The sequence below is a fragment of the Plecotus auritus genome, assembly GCF_963455305.1.
Source record: "Plecotus auritus genome assembly, chromosome: 7".
NCBI classification, from domain to species: Eukaryota; Metazoa; Chordata; class Mammalia; order Chiroptera; family Vespertilionidae; genus Plecotus; species Plecotus auritus.
Window position 1 is genome coordinate 77,162,108 of NC_137774.1, and position 16,573 is coordinate 77,178,680.

At 43.1% G+C, this 16,573-nt stretch overlaps 1 protein-coding gene across 2 annotated transcripts in view; it reads right to left on the minus strand.

Annotated features, from left to right (window-relative positions):
• Positions 1 to 16,573, minus strand: part of USP7 (ubiquitin specific peptidase 7) — a 70,212-nt gene that overhangs the window by 32,525 nt on the left and 21,114 nt on the right. The window contains exon 2 of one of the 2 annotated variants that reach the window (XM_080677104.1): positions 2,589 to 2,693. In XM_080677104.1, coding sequence (XP_080533230.1) covers positions 2,589 to 2,693 — 105 coding nt within the window. Of the gene's footprint in view, positions 1 to 1,678; positions 1,857 to 2,588; positions 2,694 to 16,573 lie in introns of those variants that run through there. The other variant, XM_080677103.1, reaches the window with a different exon arrangement.

The following is a 16,573-nucleotide window of genomic DNA, read 5'->3' on the forward strand; positions in this document are numbered from 1 at the left end:
AGCAGCAGCAGCAGCAGCAGCAGCAGCAGCAGCAGCAGCAGCAGCAGCAGCAGCAGCTCCCATCTAGTCCCCAGCTACCATTTTGCTTATTCTTACAATCTTATCTTTGCAGGTAAGGCCAGTGTCCTGGCCTGGGTTTAGTTTCGTGAAAAAGTAGAGGAGGATAAAATACTTGGGTTTTCTGAATCAGAAAGGTTAGAGTGAAGTTTTCCCAAATGGCACTCTTGCAGTTAATTGTATCAAGCCTGGAATACAAGGCTTCACAAAACCCTAGTGAATTTCCAGAAATTACTTGTTTCATGGGTACTAACAATCTCAATCTAGATCCCTCTAGATCTGCAGAGGCTGCACTTGCTCTAAAACTTCTCATGGTCATCTCAGGAAAGACAGTAAGACACTAACATCAAAGTACAGTAGGTGCGCACAACTAGGAAATGATTTGACACTTGTCCTCAACTCTGTTAACAGGATTTATGCCCTCTACCTCACAAACATTTTTCCAAACTGTGTATTAGCTACTTAACTTTTATATAGAAAATGTGCCTTACTAAGGCCTCTCTGCACAGTTATGGCATTGATCATTGAAATCCAGCGTTTTCCAGATTGAGGTGTTAAAAGGAGATTCGGGGAAAAGGGGTTCTAAAGTCCAGAGTTTCGGGGAATCATTAACCAAGAGTCTTTTGGAGAAAGATGTTCGGATACTGAATGACTCAGAGACCTATACTACAGAAACTTGTTTAACCTAGCACTCCTCAAACTTCCTAGATCCACAACACACTTACGTCCTGCAGAAGAGTGTTTTGAAATACACATGATGGCTGGGAAAATGGTGCCCTTAAGTAAGGCTTCTACGCCTAGAATGAGAACCACCTCCCTCCTGCTCCCTTTGCCATCAAACAGAAATGATCTTTTTTTCATTCTCTTACTCTTGGGCCTTTCAAAAAGCACCTAAAATCCAAACCAGGAAGAAAGTGCTATTGAAGACCACTCTACTTTCTCCTATAATATGCTTTTTCCATGTGGTAATTCACGGCAGGAGCATTTCCATTTTTCGGTTCTATGGTTCAGCATCATTACTTAGTACTAATAATTTAGTAAAATTGCCTTGAGAGAAAAGGGATTTTACATACATTATGATCTCATATAAGTGGTTCACAAATAAGGCCATTCCGGCTCTAAAGAGACAACTGGCAGTATCTAGACATTTGGTTGTCACAACTAGGGGGGTGAGGGTGGTATGACACTAGTGTCCTTTAATGCACAGGACAGCCACCTACAACAAAGAATGACCCACCCAAAAAGGCAAGAGAGTTGAGGCTGAGACACATGCCCTTTTATCTACACCAGTGCCTTCTCCCAAACCCTCTGCCCATAAAAACACCAGTGGAAATATCAGATTGAAATTGCTCTGTGGAAACTAGACTGAGAGTGCTGTGACTGGGTTGGACCAGCTATTACTCCACAAGTGGTTAGAATTGGTCCTTCACTCACACCTGGCACATCAGACCTGGCTGTGCCTTCCCACTACACTCTGAATTACTTAAGGCATCTCCGGTGTCTAAAATAAAACCAAGAGCCCAGCAACCAGAGACCACACCCACACCGTTGCCCTTGGTCTAGAGTGGAAAGCGCACTCCACAAGTAACAAAGCAGCGGGGTTTAGACCACTCTTCTTTACCTTCCTCAGATATTGCCTCAGCCAGCTGCCAGGGGGTAAACCGCACTGTCAGAGAAATCTCAACTACGGCTGCAGTTTCTCATGGAGGCTGAACTTTTGGCAGGAGGTCTGAACAGCAGTCCTTCTGGTGGTGCAGCCCGTGGCTGATGAAGTTTCTTTCAACTGCCCCGTTACACCCCTGGGAAGGACACAACCCTCATGAGGATTGATGGACATGCTTTTGACAGAACATGGTTTCATATTACACTGCAAGATTCCAGGGGCTGCATAAAGTGATGACTGACTGCTACCTGCTCACGATTTTTGACCTTGCCAATGTACAGGTCACATAATCTAATAAATTATAAAAAAGAAAATGCCTCAAAAGAAAACGATTCCCTAGGCATAAAATGTCCATGCATGTACATATGCATATGTTTTTTGCATAGAACATATAGACCTAAAGTTAGTGTGGGAGAATGAAGTCCAAAGCTTGGTCTGATTTCACACCTAACAGGAGTGGGATACAGACACTGATAGACACACTGCACTAAGAATGCAATGGAAAGCCAAGTTCCAATGTCTGGAAGTATCTTGCTGCCAACAAGGAGGAAAGGAGAGTAACATGTAGTTAATCTGAATACTAACAGTGGCCGGAAAATTGCAGGCTTGTGTACCTGTTATAAAATTATAAACTTCTGCATTTAAACCTTCTCACCTAGGCTGGGGAGAATCAACTTACCTTGAAATTTGTAGGTAATCTTGAACTTAACACCAATTCAACGCCCAATTTTTCTTCAGGCACAACCTCCTAAAAACTAGCTACTTTTAAGAAACTCAGAAGAACTTGAGGAAGAAATAGGCATCACATCTACTTGTGTTTCTGACAGAGTTTCTGTCTGGTGCAAGTAAGCAAACCACACGTACTTACCATCCTCCATGTCTTCCTCTGTGTTGTTGTGCCCATCACTCATGGCTACATTCCCGTTGATAACAGGGTTTTGAGTAATTCTTGGTGGGTCATCTGTATCTCCAGCTTTAAAGAAAACAAAGAAATTCCATGGTTTTTACCTTCTTGGCTTAAATAAAAATATACTGGTACTTTTGATGATTTCTAGGCACTAATCAGTTTCAACTGTGTCAAAATAAATGCACTCTAACCCAAAAGGCATTTACTAGTATATTTACTAAATATGAACTTGGGTTGATTTCCAAAATGCTAAATGTACTTTAACATGCACCATACCACATAGTAATCTGCTCCATCTGCAATGATATTTACTTTGAAGTAGGTTTCCTACCCATTAAAACCAATCGATCCTAGAGAAGATGTTGAGGATTTTAAAAAACCATTCCTTTTGCCCTAACCGGTTTGGCTCAGTGGATAGAGCGTAGGCCTGTGGACTGAAGGGTCCCAGGTTCGATTCTGGTCAAGGGCATGTACCTTGGTTGTGGGCACATCTCCAGTAGGGAGTGTGCAGGAGGCAGCTGATCGATGTTTCTAACTCTCTATCCCTCTCCCTTCCTCTCTGTAAAAATCAATAAAATATATTTAAAAATAAATAAATAAAAACCATTCCTTTTACCATTGCTTAACTTGCTCAAACTCTGAAACGTGTGATTTTTGGGGGGCACGGGGAATTGGGAAGGAGGCTCCTGGGAGAAATGGCATGTATAGAGTCCAGAAAGGACTGAGAAACTAATAAAATGATTTTGTTATTCTGAATGCTTGCTGAAAATATGTCTTGGAAAACATTTACATAGAATCAGAAGTGTGGATTCAAAACTTTTAAGCAATGGCTTGGAAATATAAGGCATCAATTCTAACTGTAACATTCTCATTACTATTTTTACCAATTAATTTAAAAACCATCTTCTTACACTGGCATAGGTCCATGATGTAAAAGAAGAGGGGAGTGGAAAAAATGATGGAAAGCCAGGACTTAAATAGTATCTACTGGCCAAAAGGGCCATATTTCACATTTTTAGATCCTTGCCATCTTCCACATATCAAAATAGCTCTTTGCAACTAATGCTGGTCCCCACATTGCCTGTGCACTGAGCTTTCCCTGGGGCATCAGCACTTCTATAGAAATTAAACAGTCTCAACTACAAACAAGAGATTTGGTTTTAAAAATATGTACATAGGTGTGTCCTCGGCCTCCAATATTTTTAGAGTCTTTCCAGCATTTAGATCAGCACGGTTCGGTTCAGTTCAGCACCATGGATAGCACCATACCTTTCCCTCTCTAGACACTCCAAAACCCCAAACTATCAGGTTACATCTCTCAACCATATAAACTGTCCTTTTACCCTTCTTAAGCATCACACATACCTTAGAAATCATTGGAAGCCAAGAAACTGGCATTACCACCACATTTCGACAGACCAGTTCCAATCTTAACACTCTTAATTAAGTTGTTCTATTAAATATCAATATGTACACTTAAATTAACAAGTTAAAAACTATTGTTAAAAATAAACCTTTTTCTAAAGTGGTCCCTTGACCACTACACCCCGACAGAAAAAATTGGTGGAGGGAAAATATGGCAAAGAGAAATTCCTTTTACCGTTGCTTAACTAGCTCAAACTCTGAAACATGTGCTTAAAAAGCAATAAAAAATCCAGGTACTGTGGCCAAAATGTCTTTCACCCACATTTATCCTCCAAAATTAACTACATGAAAACACCACAGAAATATTATATGAGGAAAAAGTAAAAAGTCCTGAGGAGGCTTATGAAATTAATAACACACAATACACCGATAGAATATTGCACAGCTGGGTACCTATATGGAAAATTCAAGTTAAAATTCAAATCAAGTTAAAAAAAATTAAGAACCAAGCAAAAAATGCAGCAACTATTAAGAGGTTCTATAGAAGCTGAAGAGTATTTTTCACCATATACACACACTCCCATCATGTGAATGTACTATAAATTTTAAAGTAGTTTGTTTGACACATGCCCTAATACTTTTAATTTAGTTCCTTGGTTTAAACCTGTCCGACTGCAACTGCTTTAAAGTATGGTTTATAATGAGCAAATGCAAATATGACAAATAATTCTCTGTGCACAAAACAAAGCATTGCTCCTAAAAAACAGGGTGTTATGTAAAGGTAAGCAATCTAAACTATGGCAAGTGATAACTTGCCTGACCCATGATTCTGAGATCCAAGTGAATTCAGATTATTGTTGAAAGAAAGTATTTTTAAAGATTTGTTTTGGTGGCTTGAGATAGAGCACTTTTTTCACCAGAAGTTACAGTACTAATAAAAGTAAAGATCAATTCAAGAGATCTTATAGATCACCATCCACAACACCTTAGTGTGGGGTGGGAAAAAATGAATAAATTGGACCAGTTTTTCGGCAGCAAAATTAACTGCAATATGGTGAATGAAGAGAGCCTAATATTTTATGAAACAAGAGCTCCTGTTCTATTGTTAATGAAAATAGGATTTCTCTGAGTTGACCCCAGAAGGCAAGGCAGGTAGAATAAACAGGTGAACGGGGTTCTCCTGGGCAATACCCCATCTTTTACACACCAAGGTACACATTTCAGGTAGACTGACCAATTTGCTCTTTCCCACCCTTCATAAGCATAGAGATGGGGGTCAGTGGATGTGAAATGGCACAAAGTCCTAATTAGTCCACCATGTACATGAGAATCCAGGACAACAGGCCCCATGAAGCTCCCAACCAATTGCCATGGGACCTTTGAAGAAAGTTGGCAACTCAAGTCTAGCTCTTAAGGGACTGAATATCCAGTTTTTAAAAGCAACTCATTAAACGAGTTAGTTCAGCAAGAGGATTAAAAATTTAATTAAGACACAGTAAATCCCTGGATCAGAATTAAGTGAAAGTACCCAATAACCACAAAAAGTCTGTACTAGGCTTCCAGAAATATCCTAAATGATAAACTGCCTTCCTTATCATCAAAAGGGTGCAAGATTGGTGTATACATATATTTATTGCTATAGTGATCCTGCTCCTGAATTTTATGTACCACACAGCTGGAATTTTCCCAGATGTGTCAACTCTCATTTAGCCCATATGAACAACACTAATCTTTTGATACACAACAATCTCAAATAATAAGACTGGAGACATGTTTGGCAAACACTAATGACAATATGGAATGCCTCAAATAAACAGATAAAAAAAGTCCCCGATAGGCCAGATGTCTGCAGGGTGAAAAAAAGCCAATTATCAATGCAAAATATACACTGACACTCAGAAAAACAACAGAAATCATTTCTATTACTCATGGGTAAGCCTTTTGACAACAAATCTTGTGATAAGTATCAAAGGCATAATTTTAATATATATGTAAAAAGACACAAAATACTTTTTTTAAAGAGTGAGTTTAGAAACACACAAAAGACTACCTTAGCTAGTTACAAATCCTCTATATCCTCCTCTTTTACTGAGGATGCCTATGCTTATGTCAGCTTTCCTTCCTGATGATTTTCATTTGTGATGTCATAACAGACCTACTAACCCAGAGAACATGGCCAATTGCTATGGAAATGATGCAGCACTAATTTGGCACCTGAATCTCCTGAATGAGCTAATAGATGAAAAATAAAATTCCAATGTATTGGCTTTGACATTTTCTGTCACTTCATAAAGATTTCTCAAACCTCTCCCAAAAAGGCTGGGTTTGGGGAAACCAAACACCACAATAAAACTTCCCAGCCTTTCAACTAAGATAGTTTCAAGACCACAAAGACCCAGGCATTCCTCAGATTCAGTGTTCACTCAGTCCCCCAGAGTCCTCCTTGAATTTCCCACCTAGTGACACAATCCGGTGAGCAAAACCAGGACTCGGTTAAAATAGCAGATTACGAATTACCAACTTAGTCCCTGAAGTGGTCAAGCAAGCCTTTAACTGCACATCTTAATCCCAACTCTACCAGATCACCCTGAATTCCAAGTCAACGCCCCCCCCCCCGCCCCATTCTGTTTGGTCTTCCCCTCCTCACCTCTCTCCCAGCATTGAACACATTTTAAAGCATATTACATAAAATAGAAGTTATCGAGATAAATTAGAACACTGGTATCTTTCTGCATACTCATTTCTTAATTGTCAATCCCAAATATATTTCAGAAGGACAGCTCAGAAATATCAGTATTGGTTCTGGAAACCTATCAAGCAGCATTCAAGACTCCAATCTGAACTCCTGAGTCACCTTCTTGTCCAAGTCTGTGGTTTCCAGCCATGTCTGCATGGCTCTGCAGCAGAATCTGCTGGGTTGGGGGAGGGGAGGGTTCTCTCATCCACATCAGAGTGACTGCATAGAATCTCTAGGAGCTCTATGCCTCAACATTCTTTTTTTTTTTTTTTTTTAATTCCCCACAAAATAAGGACCAGAAACAGATTCAAGCAACTTCAACAATTTAAATAATCACCTTCAAAAGGCAAAGTATCTAGCTCTATAGGGTGGCTTTTATGACACAATACTACCATGTTAGGTTCTCTATATGTATAGTTAAAAAGAACCATTCCTATGTAAAATGTGCATATATTCTTACTGTGAACCTGTACATTGCAAAGAAGTAGTTTAGAAATCTGTAAAACACTAAAGCACAACCACAAAAGAAAATGGTGTGCAGTTATTAAACTTGATGTAGCTTAATTGTAACATGTAATTTATCAACCGTTCTATTTTCTATGGCAAAAAGTTTGACACTAGAAAAACTGAATACTTGATTTATTTTTTTAAATATTTAGGATATTTAATAAATGACTGTCCAATATGGTAACAGTAAAAAAGGGGGGGTGGGGGGCATAATAGCCCAGAAACAGAATGGGGATGTTAACAGGGTTAATTGTGGAGGGGGGGGGGGTTGCGATCTGGTTGGGAGCATTTGAGATCTTGTTCCCCTGTATATGTTGTTAGCTTGATTCAAATAAACTCTTAGAAAATTAAAAAAAAAAATAGGTTACTAGTTTCTTAGTTGTTGATTTAAGTTGCTAACGACTGGAAACCAGGTGAGGAGTACATGGGGACACAGCAAACCTTCTTTTAAAAAGACAACAGCCCTAGCTGGTTTGGCTCAATGGATAGAGCCTGCAGACTGAAGGGTCCCAGGTTCGATTCTGGCCAAGAGCATATGCCTGGGTTGCGGGCTTGATCCCCAGTAGGGGACGTGCAGGAGGCAGCCAATCAAAGATTCTCTCTCATCATTGATGTTTCTCTCTCTCCCTCTTCCTTCCTCTCTAAAATCAATAAAAATATGTGTGTGTGTGTGTGTGTGTGTGTGTAAAAGACAACACAGCAAACCTTCAAGCCTAAGAAGCAAGGAATATTAACATTAAATTTATATATGGAAAATTTTAGCATGAAGCATCCGCACAAGCATATCTGAAATTCTCACACAATTAAAAGGAGAAAAGAAAGTGGAAAGAGACTTCACTTTGGGTGGTGAATTCACAATGCACTATGTAGATGGTATTAAATAATGGCATACTGGAAACCTGTTTGATTTTATTAACCAATGTCACCCCAATAAATCTATACTAATAATAGAGGAATATGCAAAATGTCCAGGACACCATCACAGTAACAGTAACAACCAAACAGCAGGCTGTGTGGGGCGATCAGGCCGGCAGGGGGTGGCAGTTGGGGGTGACCAGGCTGGCAGCGGGGGAGGGAGGGGCAGTAAGGGGTGATCAGGTGGGGGAGGGGGGACAGTAAGGGGTGATCAGACCGGCAGGGGGGGGTGGGCAGTTAGGGGCAATCAGGCTGGCTGGGGGGGCAGTTAGGGGTGACCAGACCAGCAGGCAGAGGCAGTTAGGGGCCATCAGGCCAGCAAGCAGAGGCAGTTAGGAGTGATCAGGCTGGTGGTGGTGGTGGTGGGGGGGGGTCAGTTAGGGACCATCAGGCAGGCAAGCAGGTGAGCAGTTAGGAGCCAGCGGTCCCGGATTGTGAGAGGGATTTCCTGAGGATTGGGCCTAAACCGGCAGTTGGACATCCCCAGAGGGGTCCCGGATTGGAGAGGGGGCAGGCTGGACTGAGGGGTGTTCCCACCTGCCCCTGCACGAATTTCGTGTACCAGGCCTCTAGTTAAATAATGAATGGATGGATGAAGAAAAAGGGCAGCCTGGGAGTTGAGGCAGGAAAAGCTTCCATACAGATGCCTGGGTAGGCATACAGAGCAAAGATCTCCAGGAAGGTCGCTGGGAGGAGAGCTGGGGAGGAGAGCTCATGTCTGTTGTCCTGGGGCAGTGCGAGCAACACCTCGTTTGCTTGAAGTAGTTCATGAACCAGTAGCTCCCATTTACTGGCCCCCTACTGGATCTCAGGTAGTGATCACAGCCCCTGGTTGAGGCAAAGTGGGATGAGAGAGATCATGTTACCAGAATGCGTCACAGCCAGGCACTCTGAGGGCACTGCCACAGGAGGAATCCAGGTCTATAAAGCCATGGCAGACCTTGTTCTTTCTCTACCTTTCCTCCCTAATATACTATGTGCCCATGTGGCCCTTTCCTCAAGGAGGCATGCTCACTCCTTAGATACAAGTTTGATGGAGCAGCCAAATGAATGCAGAGGCCCTAGTCAGAAAGAAAATAAAGAAGAAAGAAAGTCCTAAGCATAGAGACACGATGCTGTGAGATTCTTAACTCTATGAATATACACTTTTTACAACGTCCACTCTCAACATAACCTGTAGTCCTGCACAACTTCTATATTCCTCAATTTCATGTTTCTATGAAACTCATTGTGATATCACGGGTTCACAATTACTATAGAAATAACAGAGATCCCTTTCCCTTTACCCAATTTTCCCCCAAAAGTACGATTTTGCAAAGTATCATCACAACCAAAATACTGACGTTGACACAAGATACTAACCCAATTCCTATTCACTTGTACTCATTTTATGACATGAGTCTGTTTATGTGTTCACCACAGTCCATGATACTGAACAATCCCAACACAAGGACCCTCAAAGTGCACTTTCACAGCCATACCCATGTCCCTTACGTGTGCCCCCCCCCCAAACCCTGGCAATGACTAATCTCCACATCTGTAATTTGCCATTTCAATGATGTTACAGAAATGGACATAGGTATGTAACCTTTTGGAAGGCCTTTCAACATTCAGTGTGACTCCCTTGAAACATACATTGCCAAGTAGGGTTCCATGGCAAAGATACACCATTATCTGACCGCTCACACCTGCTAACATCTGGGTTGTTTCCAGTTTTGGGGATAGTATGAATAAAGCTGCTATAAATATTTTTGTGCAGGTCCCGCTTTAGTATTTATTTTTACTTTTGGATTTTCAAGAATGAAATGCTCACTGCTCACAATGGCAAGGCAAGGGCTGCAGAGATGCATTCCGGGAAACAATGACCTTCTCCCCTGCGAGCCAAATGGGAAGGAATCCGCTGTTTGATATGTCACCTTCCAGGCTTTCTCAATGTTCACATACAGACATATGTGCATGAACTTCTGTCTGGAAAAGAAAACGGTACACTAATCATAATACATGGATCAATTACAGCTATCCTGAGTCAACATACATGCACATATGCATAAATATGCACATGGATACATGGATTTAATTTTGAACAGCACAATAGCATTATGTCATGATTTACTCAAGCATTCCCTTACAGATGATTGTTTCTAGTTTGAGGGCTTTCCCTCCCCCACCCCACTTGCATAATGTACAGCAAATAACTCTGAACTATGATTTTCACCCTGCTGCAAGTTTTGTAGCCAGTTCTTTCTCAAACAGATCTGGTCCCTAAGTAGTTCTTCACATCAAAGAACCAGAACTCTACAAAATGGCTCCAAACAACTAAATCACAAGACCCACCTTCAGCTCTCAGGCACAGCTCCATTACTATTTTTTGGAGGAATCCAAATACAATCAATTTCTTGATGGTCTGGCCCAAAACAATCTTCAATGTATAGAACCTAGCTTCAAGCTCACAAAGAGCAAAAGGCAGTTGACAAACCAAGAGACACAGAAGGTGTACTGAGCAGGACTAAGATACAGGGCGCTGAAACCAACCAATTATAAAGGGAGGGTGTCCACAAGCCAGGGCAGCACTGACCTGTCAGGGGGACACAGCAACCCAAAGGAAGGTGGGCAGTCATGAGGGACACCCAGGCTGGGAGCTGCCACACTCCCTAAGAAACCAGAGCCTCCTGTGAGCTGGGAAACAACTTCCTGCCACTTGGAGAGAACATATGGTTCTGTGAGAAAACTCAGTAACTGTGAAGTCAACTCCACTTCCCTCTGTGCAAGTCGTCTAAGGCAGTGGTCGCCAACCGGTGGTCCGTGGATCGCTGGTGGTCCGCGAGGTCCAAAAGGTTGGCGACTGCTGGTTTAAGGAAACCTTTGGAGCAGTGGTCACCAACCGGTGGTCCGTGGGTCGCTGGTGGTCTGTGAGGTCCGAAAGGTTGGCGACCGCTGGTCTAAGACAATATTAGGCCTCAGATGAGAGACCATGGAATACAGCCAGTCCCTGGAGGTAACCTGAGGTAACCAGGGACTGAAATTCTTACAAGAATACAAACGTGAGGACTCTCGGATCTGAATTACTCCACTCTCACCTCAAGTCAGTATTTTCTCCCTTCCTTGAGTCAGTGGCTCCCAAAGTTTACCACCCTCATGGCCACAGGGTGGGGAGAAGCAGGTACCAACAAGGCAACATGGCCCCTGCTTGTCCAGTCACAGACAAAAACAACACTGCCCACTGGCTCCAAGGAAACAAAAACACTTTCCGGCCCTCACTCCCTCTGTGCCTGACTAGGAAAGTGAAGCCTCCCAGAAGTAGTCAATTTCTGAATGTGGTCCTAAGTGGAAAACTTCAACTATGCTTCAAAAAGATCACTTCTAATCCATTACGGTGCCATTACCAAGGACTTCAAGCATCCCTAGACGGTGGACATGCCCTATTTGCCTGCAATCACAGTAACAACGAAGAAGACATTCTAATTATTTCTAACACATCTTTCCCAGACAGGAAGAACCTGGGAGGTGAAGGCAAGCATTTCTGGCCGGGACTGGGCAGAGCCCACACTCTTCTCTCAGAAATTAGTCAACCTACCACTTATCAATCGTCTTGTGTGTGCCAAGAGCTGGGAGGGGCTCTGGAGCTCAGGACGGAGCAGGCAGATAAGCTATGGGAAGAGACAAGAGGGGACAACTGCAATGCAGGGGAAAACAGTATTAACAGAGCCACAAAGAAAAGGGCACAGGTCGAAACCACGAATGTAAATGAGCCAGTTTGGCAGAGAACCTAAAGAAACACATTCTAAATAGAGTGGCAATGCAGAAGATGGGAGATGTTCAGATACAAGGTGGACAGGACCAAGGCTGTGAAGGACCATGAAGGCCATGTTAAGGACTCTACATTTCATTTCCAAATGTTCCCTCTGCGATATGTTCCCACTGGGGAGAGTGTTAAAGGGGCGATAAGTTGGTAACAAAAGGAGACTTGACTTTGGGTGGTGAACATAATACAACATACAGATGATGTAGTATAGAATTATACACCTGAAAGCTACATAATTAATAACCAATGTCACACCAATAAATTCAATAAAATATTAATTTAAAAAGAAAAAGAAAGAAAAGAAAGCCACCATGGCCTTGAAAGCACTACTCAAAGAAGAGCTTTCTGGTCCACCAGAGCTAAGATGGTTCCAGTGTTCGGAACTTGGCTGCCAACCCCATACACCCATCTGGTCAAGCCTGCCAGATAGATGCCTCCCTTGCTGTGCTGCAGAGGATGTGGGTGCCCCTCGGGCTAGCCTGCCAGGTTAGCAGGGCAGCCTCCAGAAGCTCTCAGAATTCCTTTGGTCATATTATTAAAAAGGAAATTATAGCTTAATCAATACCACAACTCTAAGGTGTTCTGGTTTTAATTATTTTATGACTTTTACATAATTTGGCTATATGCACCTCCCATTTAAATGGCTGGCTAGCCTGGCCAGCATGGCTCAGTGGTTGAGCATCGACCTATGAACCAGGAGGTCACAATTCAATTCCCGGTCAGGGCACATGCCCACATTGTGGGCTTGATCCCCAGAGGGGGTCATGTAGGAGGCAGCCAATCAATGATTCTTTCTCATCACTGATGTTTCTATCTCAATCTCCCTTTCCCTTCCTCTCTGAAATCAATAAAATATATGTTTTTGAAAAAGGCTGGGAGTCCTGTCCTACGAAGCCAGGACTTCTTTGGTCCTCTGCCATTGGTGGGCCACCACAGGGCCTGATGTCGAAGTCTGTCCAGCAACTAAGTAGTAGAGCCTGAAGGTTCAAAGTAGACCCACTCTATTGAAATCCGACAGTTGGCTCTATACTCTGAAGTAATCCCAATTTAAATTGGTTACATGAAAATAAGCCACAAAGGCCACATATAAATTTGTGTTCCTTAAATAAAACTATTTGTTTGGGGCTTTCTGTTTGACTTGACTATGTAAAAACCATCTGCTCCCTGGAGGATCATCCTAACTGCCAATCATGTCTGTCCCACAAACCCTGACTGACGACTGAATGCTGGCTGGGCACTGAGAGGGATGTGCAATCCTGCACAACTGCAGAGCCTATATGTCCATTGCTTGTTTACACATCTGATCTTGTTCCACAGAAAAAGAGAACCAGCAATATCTGCTAAGTTGTGTAGCACAGGTCACTTGTGGAAAAGAAAGTCCCGGCATACCTAGCAAAGACACAGGTTCATGGAAGCTACATGATGAAGGTAGAAAATGTTTGCAATACACAAGAACCAAAGGACTGATGCTCAGAATGTAGAGTTTCTAAAAATTAGGAAGAAACAACCCAACTACAACAAAGGAAAATAAGAAACAAAAGACTAACAAATATGCTCAACTTCCCTAATTAACGCAATACCATTTTTCATCTACCCTACTAACAATGGAAAATATTGGAAATGCCCACCGATACCGAGGGTCTCACAAAATGTGTGGCATCAAATGGCTAGCTGGAGCACATATTTACTGTCAACTCATTCTCCCCAAAGGCAGTATTTAATAAAATCAGAAATCAAATCTTTTCAAACAAAATGAATTCATTCCAAAGAATACTAGAATATATACCCAAAGATGCACACAAGCAAATTTCTTACAATACCATTTTTTTACAGAGAAAAATTAACAGCTTAAGTTCCCATTAACATCAAGGACCACATGTTATATACTATAGCTCCATTTATATGAAGTGCTTTAGAGACAGAATGCCTCAGTTGAGGGGGAGTGGGTGGGTAAGGAATGGGGAGATTGGAGAGGTGATGGATAGGGGATACAGGGGTTTCTTTTGGTAAAATAAAAATCTTCCAAAATAGACTGGGGTTATGGTTGCACAACTCTGAAACTATACTAAAAGCCACTGGACTGTACACTGTGGATAAGTGAATTGCAAGGTATGTTAATTATCCTATACTACAGGCTCGGTCCACGGGGGGGTGTGTCCCTCAGCCCACCCTGCACCCTCTCCAATCTGGGACCCCTCGAGGAATGTCCGACTGCCCTCTCACAATCCAGGACTGCTGGCTCCCAACTGCTCGCCTGCCTGCCTTCCTGATTGCACCTAACCGCTTCTGCCTGCCAGCCTGATCACTCCCTAACCACTCCCCTGACAGCCTGATTGATGCCTAACTGCTCCCTGCCAGCCTGATTGCCCCTAACTGCCCTCCCCTGCAGGCCTGGTCACCCCTAACTGCCCTCCCCTGCAGGCCTGGTCCCCCCCAACTGCCCTCCCCTGAGGGCCTGGTCCCTCCCAACTGCCCTTCCCTGCAGGCCCAGTTGCCCCCAACTTCCCTCCTCTGCCAGCCTGGTCCCTCCCAACTGCCCTCCCCTGCTGGCCATCTTGTGGTGGCCATCTTGTGTCCACATGGGGGCAGGATCTTTGACCACATAGGGGCAGCCATCTTGTGTGTTGGAGTGATGGTCAATTTGCATATTACTATTTTATCAGACAGGATAGAGGCCTGGTGCACTGGTGGGGGCCGGCTGGTTTGCCCTGAAGGGTGTCCCAGATCAGGGTGGGGGTTCCCTTGGGTGTGGGGTGGCCTGGGTGAAGGGCCTGTGCTGGTTTGCAGGCCAGCCACGCCCCCTGGCGACCCAAGCGGAGACCCTGGTATCTGGGATTTATTTATCTTCTATAATTGAAACTTCGTAGCTTTGAGCAGAGCCAAGCCTCCTGCTTGCTCTGTGGCCACAGCCATTTTTGTTGGGATTTATTTATCTTCTATAATTGAAACTTTGTAGCCTTGAGTGGAGGCCAGGGTCGGCCAGAGCGGGCGGAAAGCTTGGCTTCCTCCATCGCCGGGAAAACCCAAGCCTCCTGCTCACTCCATCCTGGCCGCCATCTTGGTTGGGTTAATTTGCATACTCGCTCCTGATTGGCTGGTGGGCGTGGTTTGTGGGTGTAGTGGAGTGATGGTTAATTTGCATGTTTCTCTTTCAGTGTAGATATTAAAAGGCTAACATGCAAATCAACCAAATGGTGGAATGACTGGTCGCTATGAAGTGCACTGATCACCAGGGGTAGATGCTCAATGCAGGAGCTGCCCCTTGGTCAGGGGTGGGCAAACTTTTTGACTCAAGGGCCACAATGGATTCTTAAACTGGACCGGAGGGCCGGAACAAAAGCATGGATGGAGTGTTTGTGTGAACTAATATAAATTCAAAGTAAAGGAGCAGAGGGGAGAGCAAGAGAACCCTCTGCTCTTTCGGCTCCACGGGCCGGATAGAACAGCCAAACGGGCCAGATCCGGCCCACGGGCCGTAGTTTGCCCACGGCTGCCCTTGGTGGTCAGTGCACTCACAGGGGGAGTGCCACTCAGCCAGAAGTCCTGAGCAAGGCTCACAGCTGGCGAGCACAGTGGCAGTGGCAGTGACGGTAGCCTCTCCTGCCTCTGTGGCAGTCGGACATCCCCTGAGGGTTCCTGGACTGAGAGAGGGCACAGGCCAGGCTGAGGGACCCCCCTGAGTGCACGCATTTCGTGCACTGGGCCTCTAGTATCTCAATAAAGCACTAGTAAAGGGGGAGGCACAACAACTTAATAGGAACAGGCCATTTCACCTAGAGACAAGTAGTTCCACAAATCACACATTTCTGAGAGCTCTGCATAGTAATGATGTGGATACTGAGCAAATGAGTCGTGTATAAGTGGTCCATTTTCTGCAGTATTTTTCTAAAAATAATATTAAAGTTTGATGCTTAAAAATTCAATTATCTCAAAGTTTACTTACGTGTGTAAATTTACTCTACATTCATGTAGTTTTAAATAAAGTTTAAGAGACATGTCCACCAATAGAGGAATCATTGAATAAATTATAAATTACAAGGATGTCCTTATAGAGTGAGTGAACTTGCATATATGGACCTGTGACAAAGTCCAAATACATTAGGGATACAAATTAACTCTTGAGGAATGGAGGCTTTCTTTCTAGCTTCTATGTTGTTTGAATGTTTTAGAGAATATGTATTACCTTTACAATAAAAGTTAAAACACACCCATACAAGGAAAGCAAATCGTGGTGCAAAAAGGCACAATCCAAATATTGCCCAAGCATGACACCACCTCAATAGCCATCAGGAGTTGTACCAGAGGAGGAAAAAGAGAGGCAGGAGGAAGTAGGCATTCGGAATAGAACCTACAATAAAGGTATTAATTACCTAAACAATTTGTGGCCTAGAAGATCAGTTTACATATTGACAAAAGGCAGCATCCTCTCTTAAACACGTAGATTTTTCCTTAAAAACTATTTTAAAAGACAAGGTACTTTAGGGGCTGTGGATGAGGTCAGAGATAGAGTTTTAAACAAACTAGTTAAAACTAGTCAAACATAACCAATTTCAACTGAATTCCTTTATTTGAATAAAACCACAAACAGAAGACTGTTTCTGTTGTTTTTTGTGTGTGTTT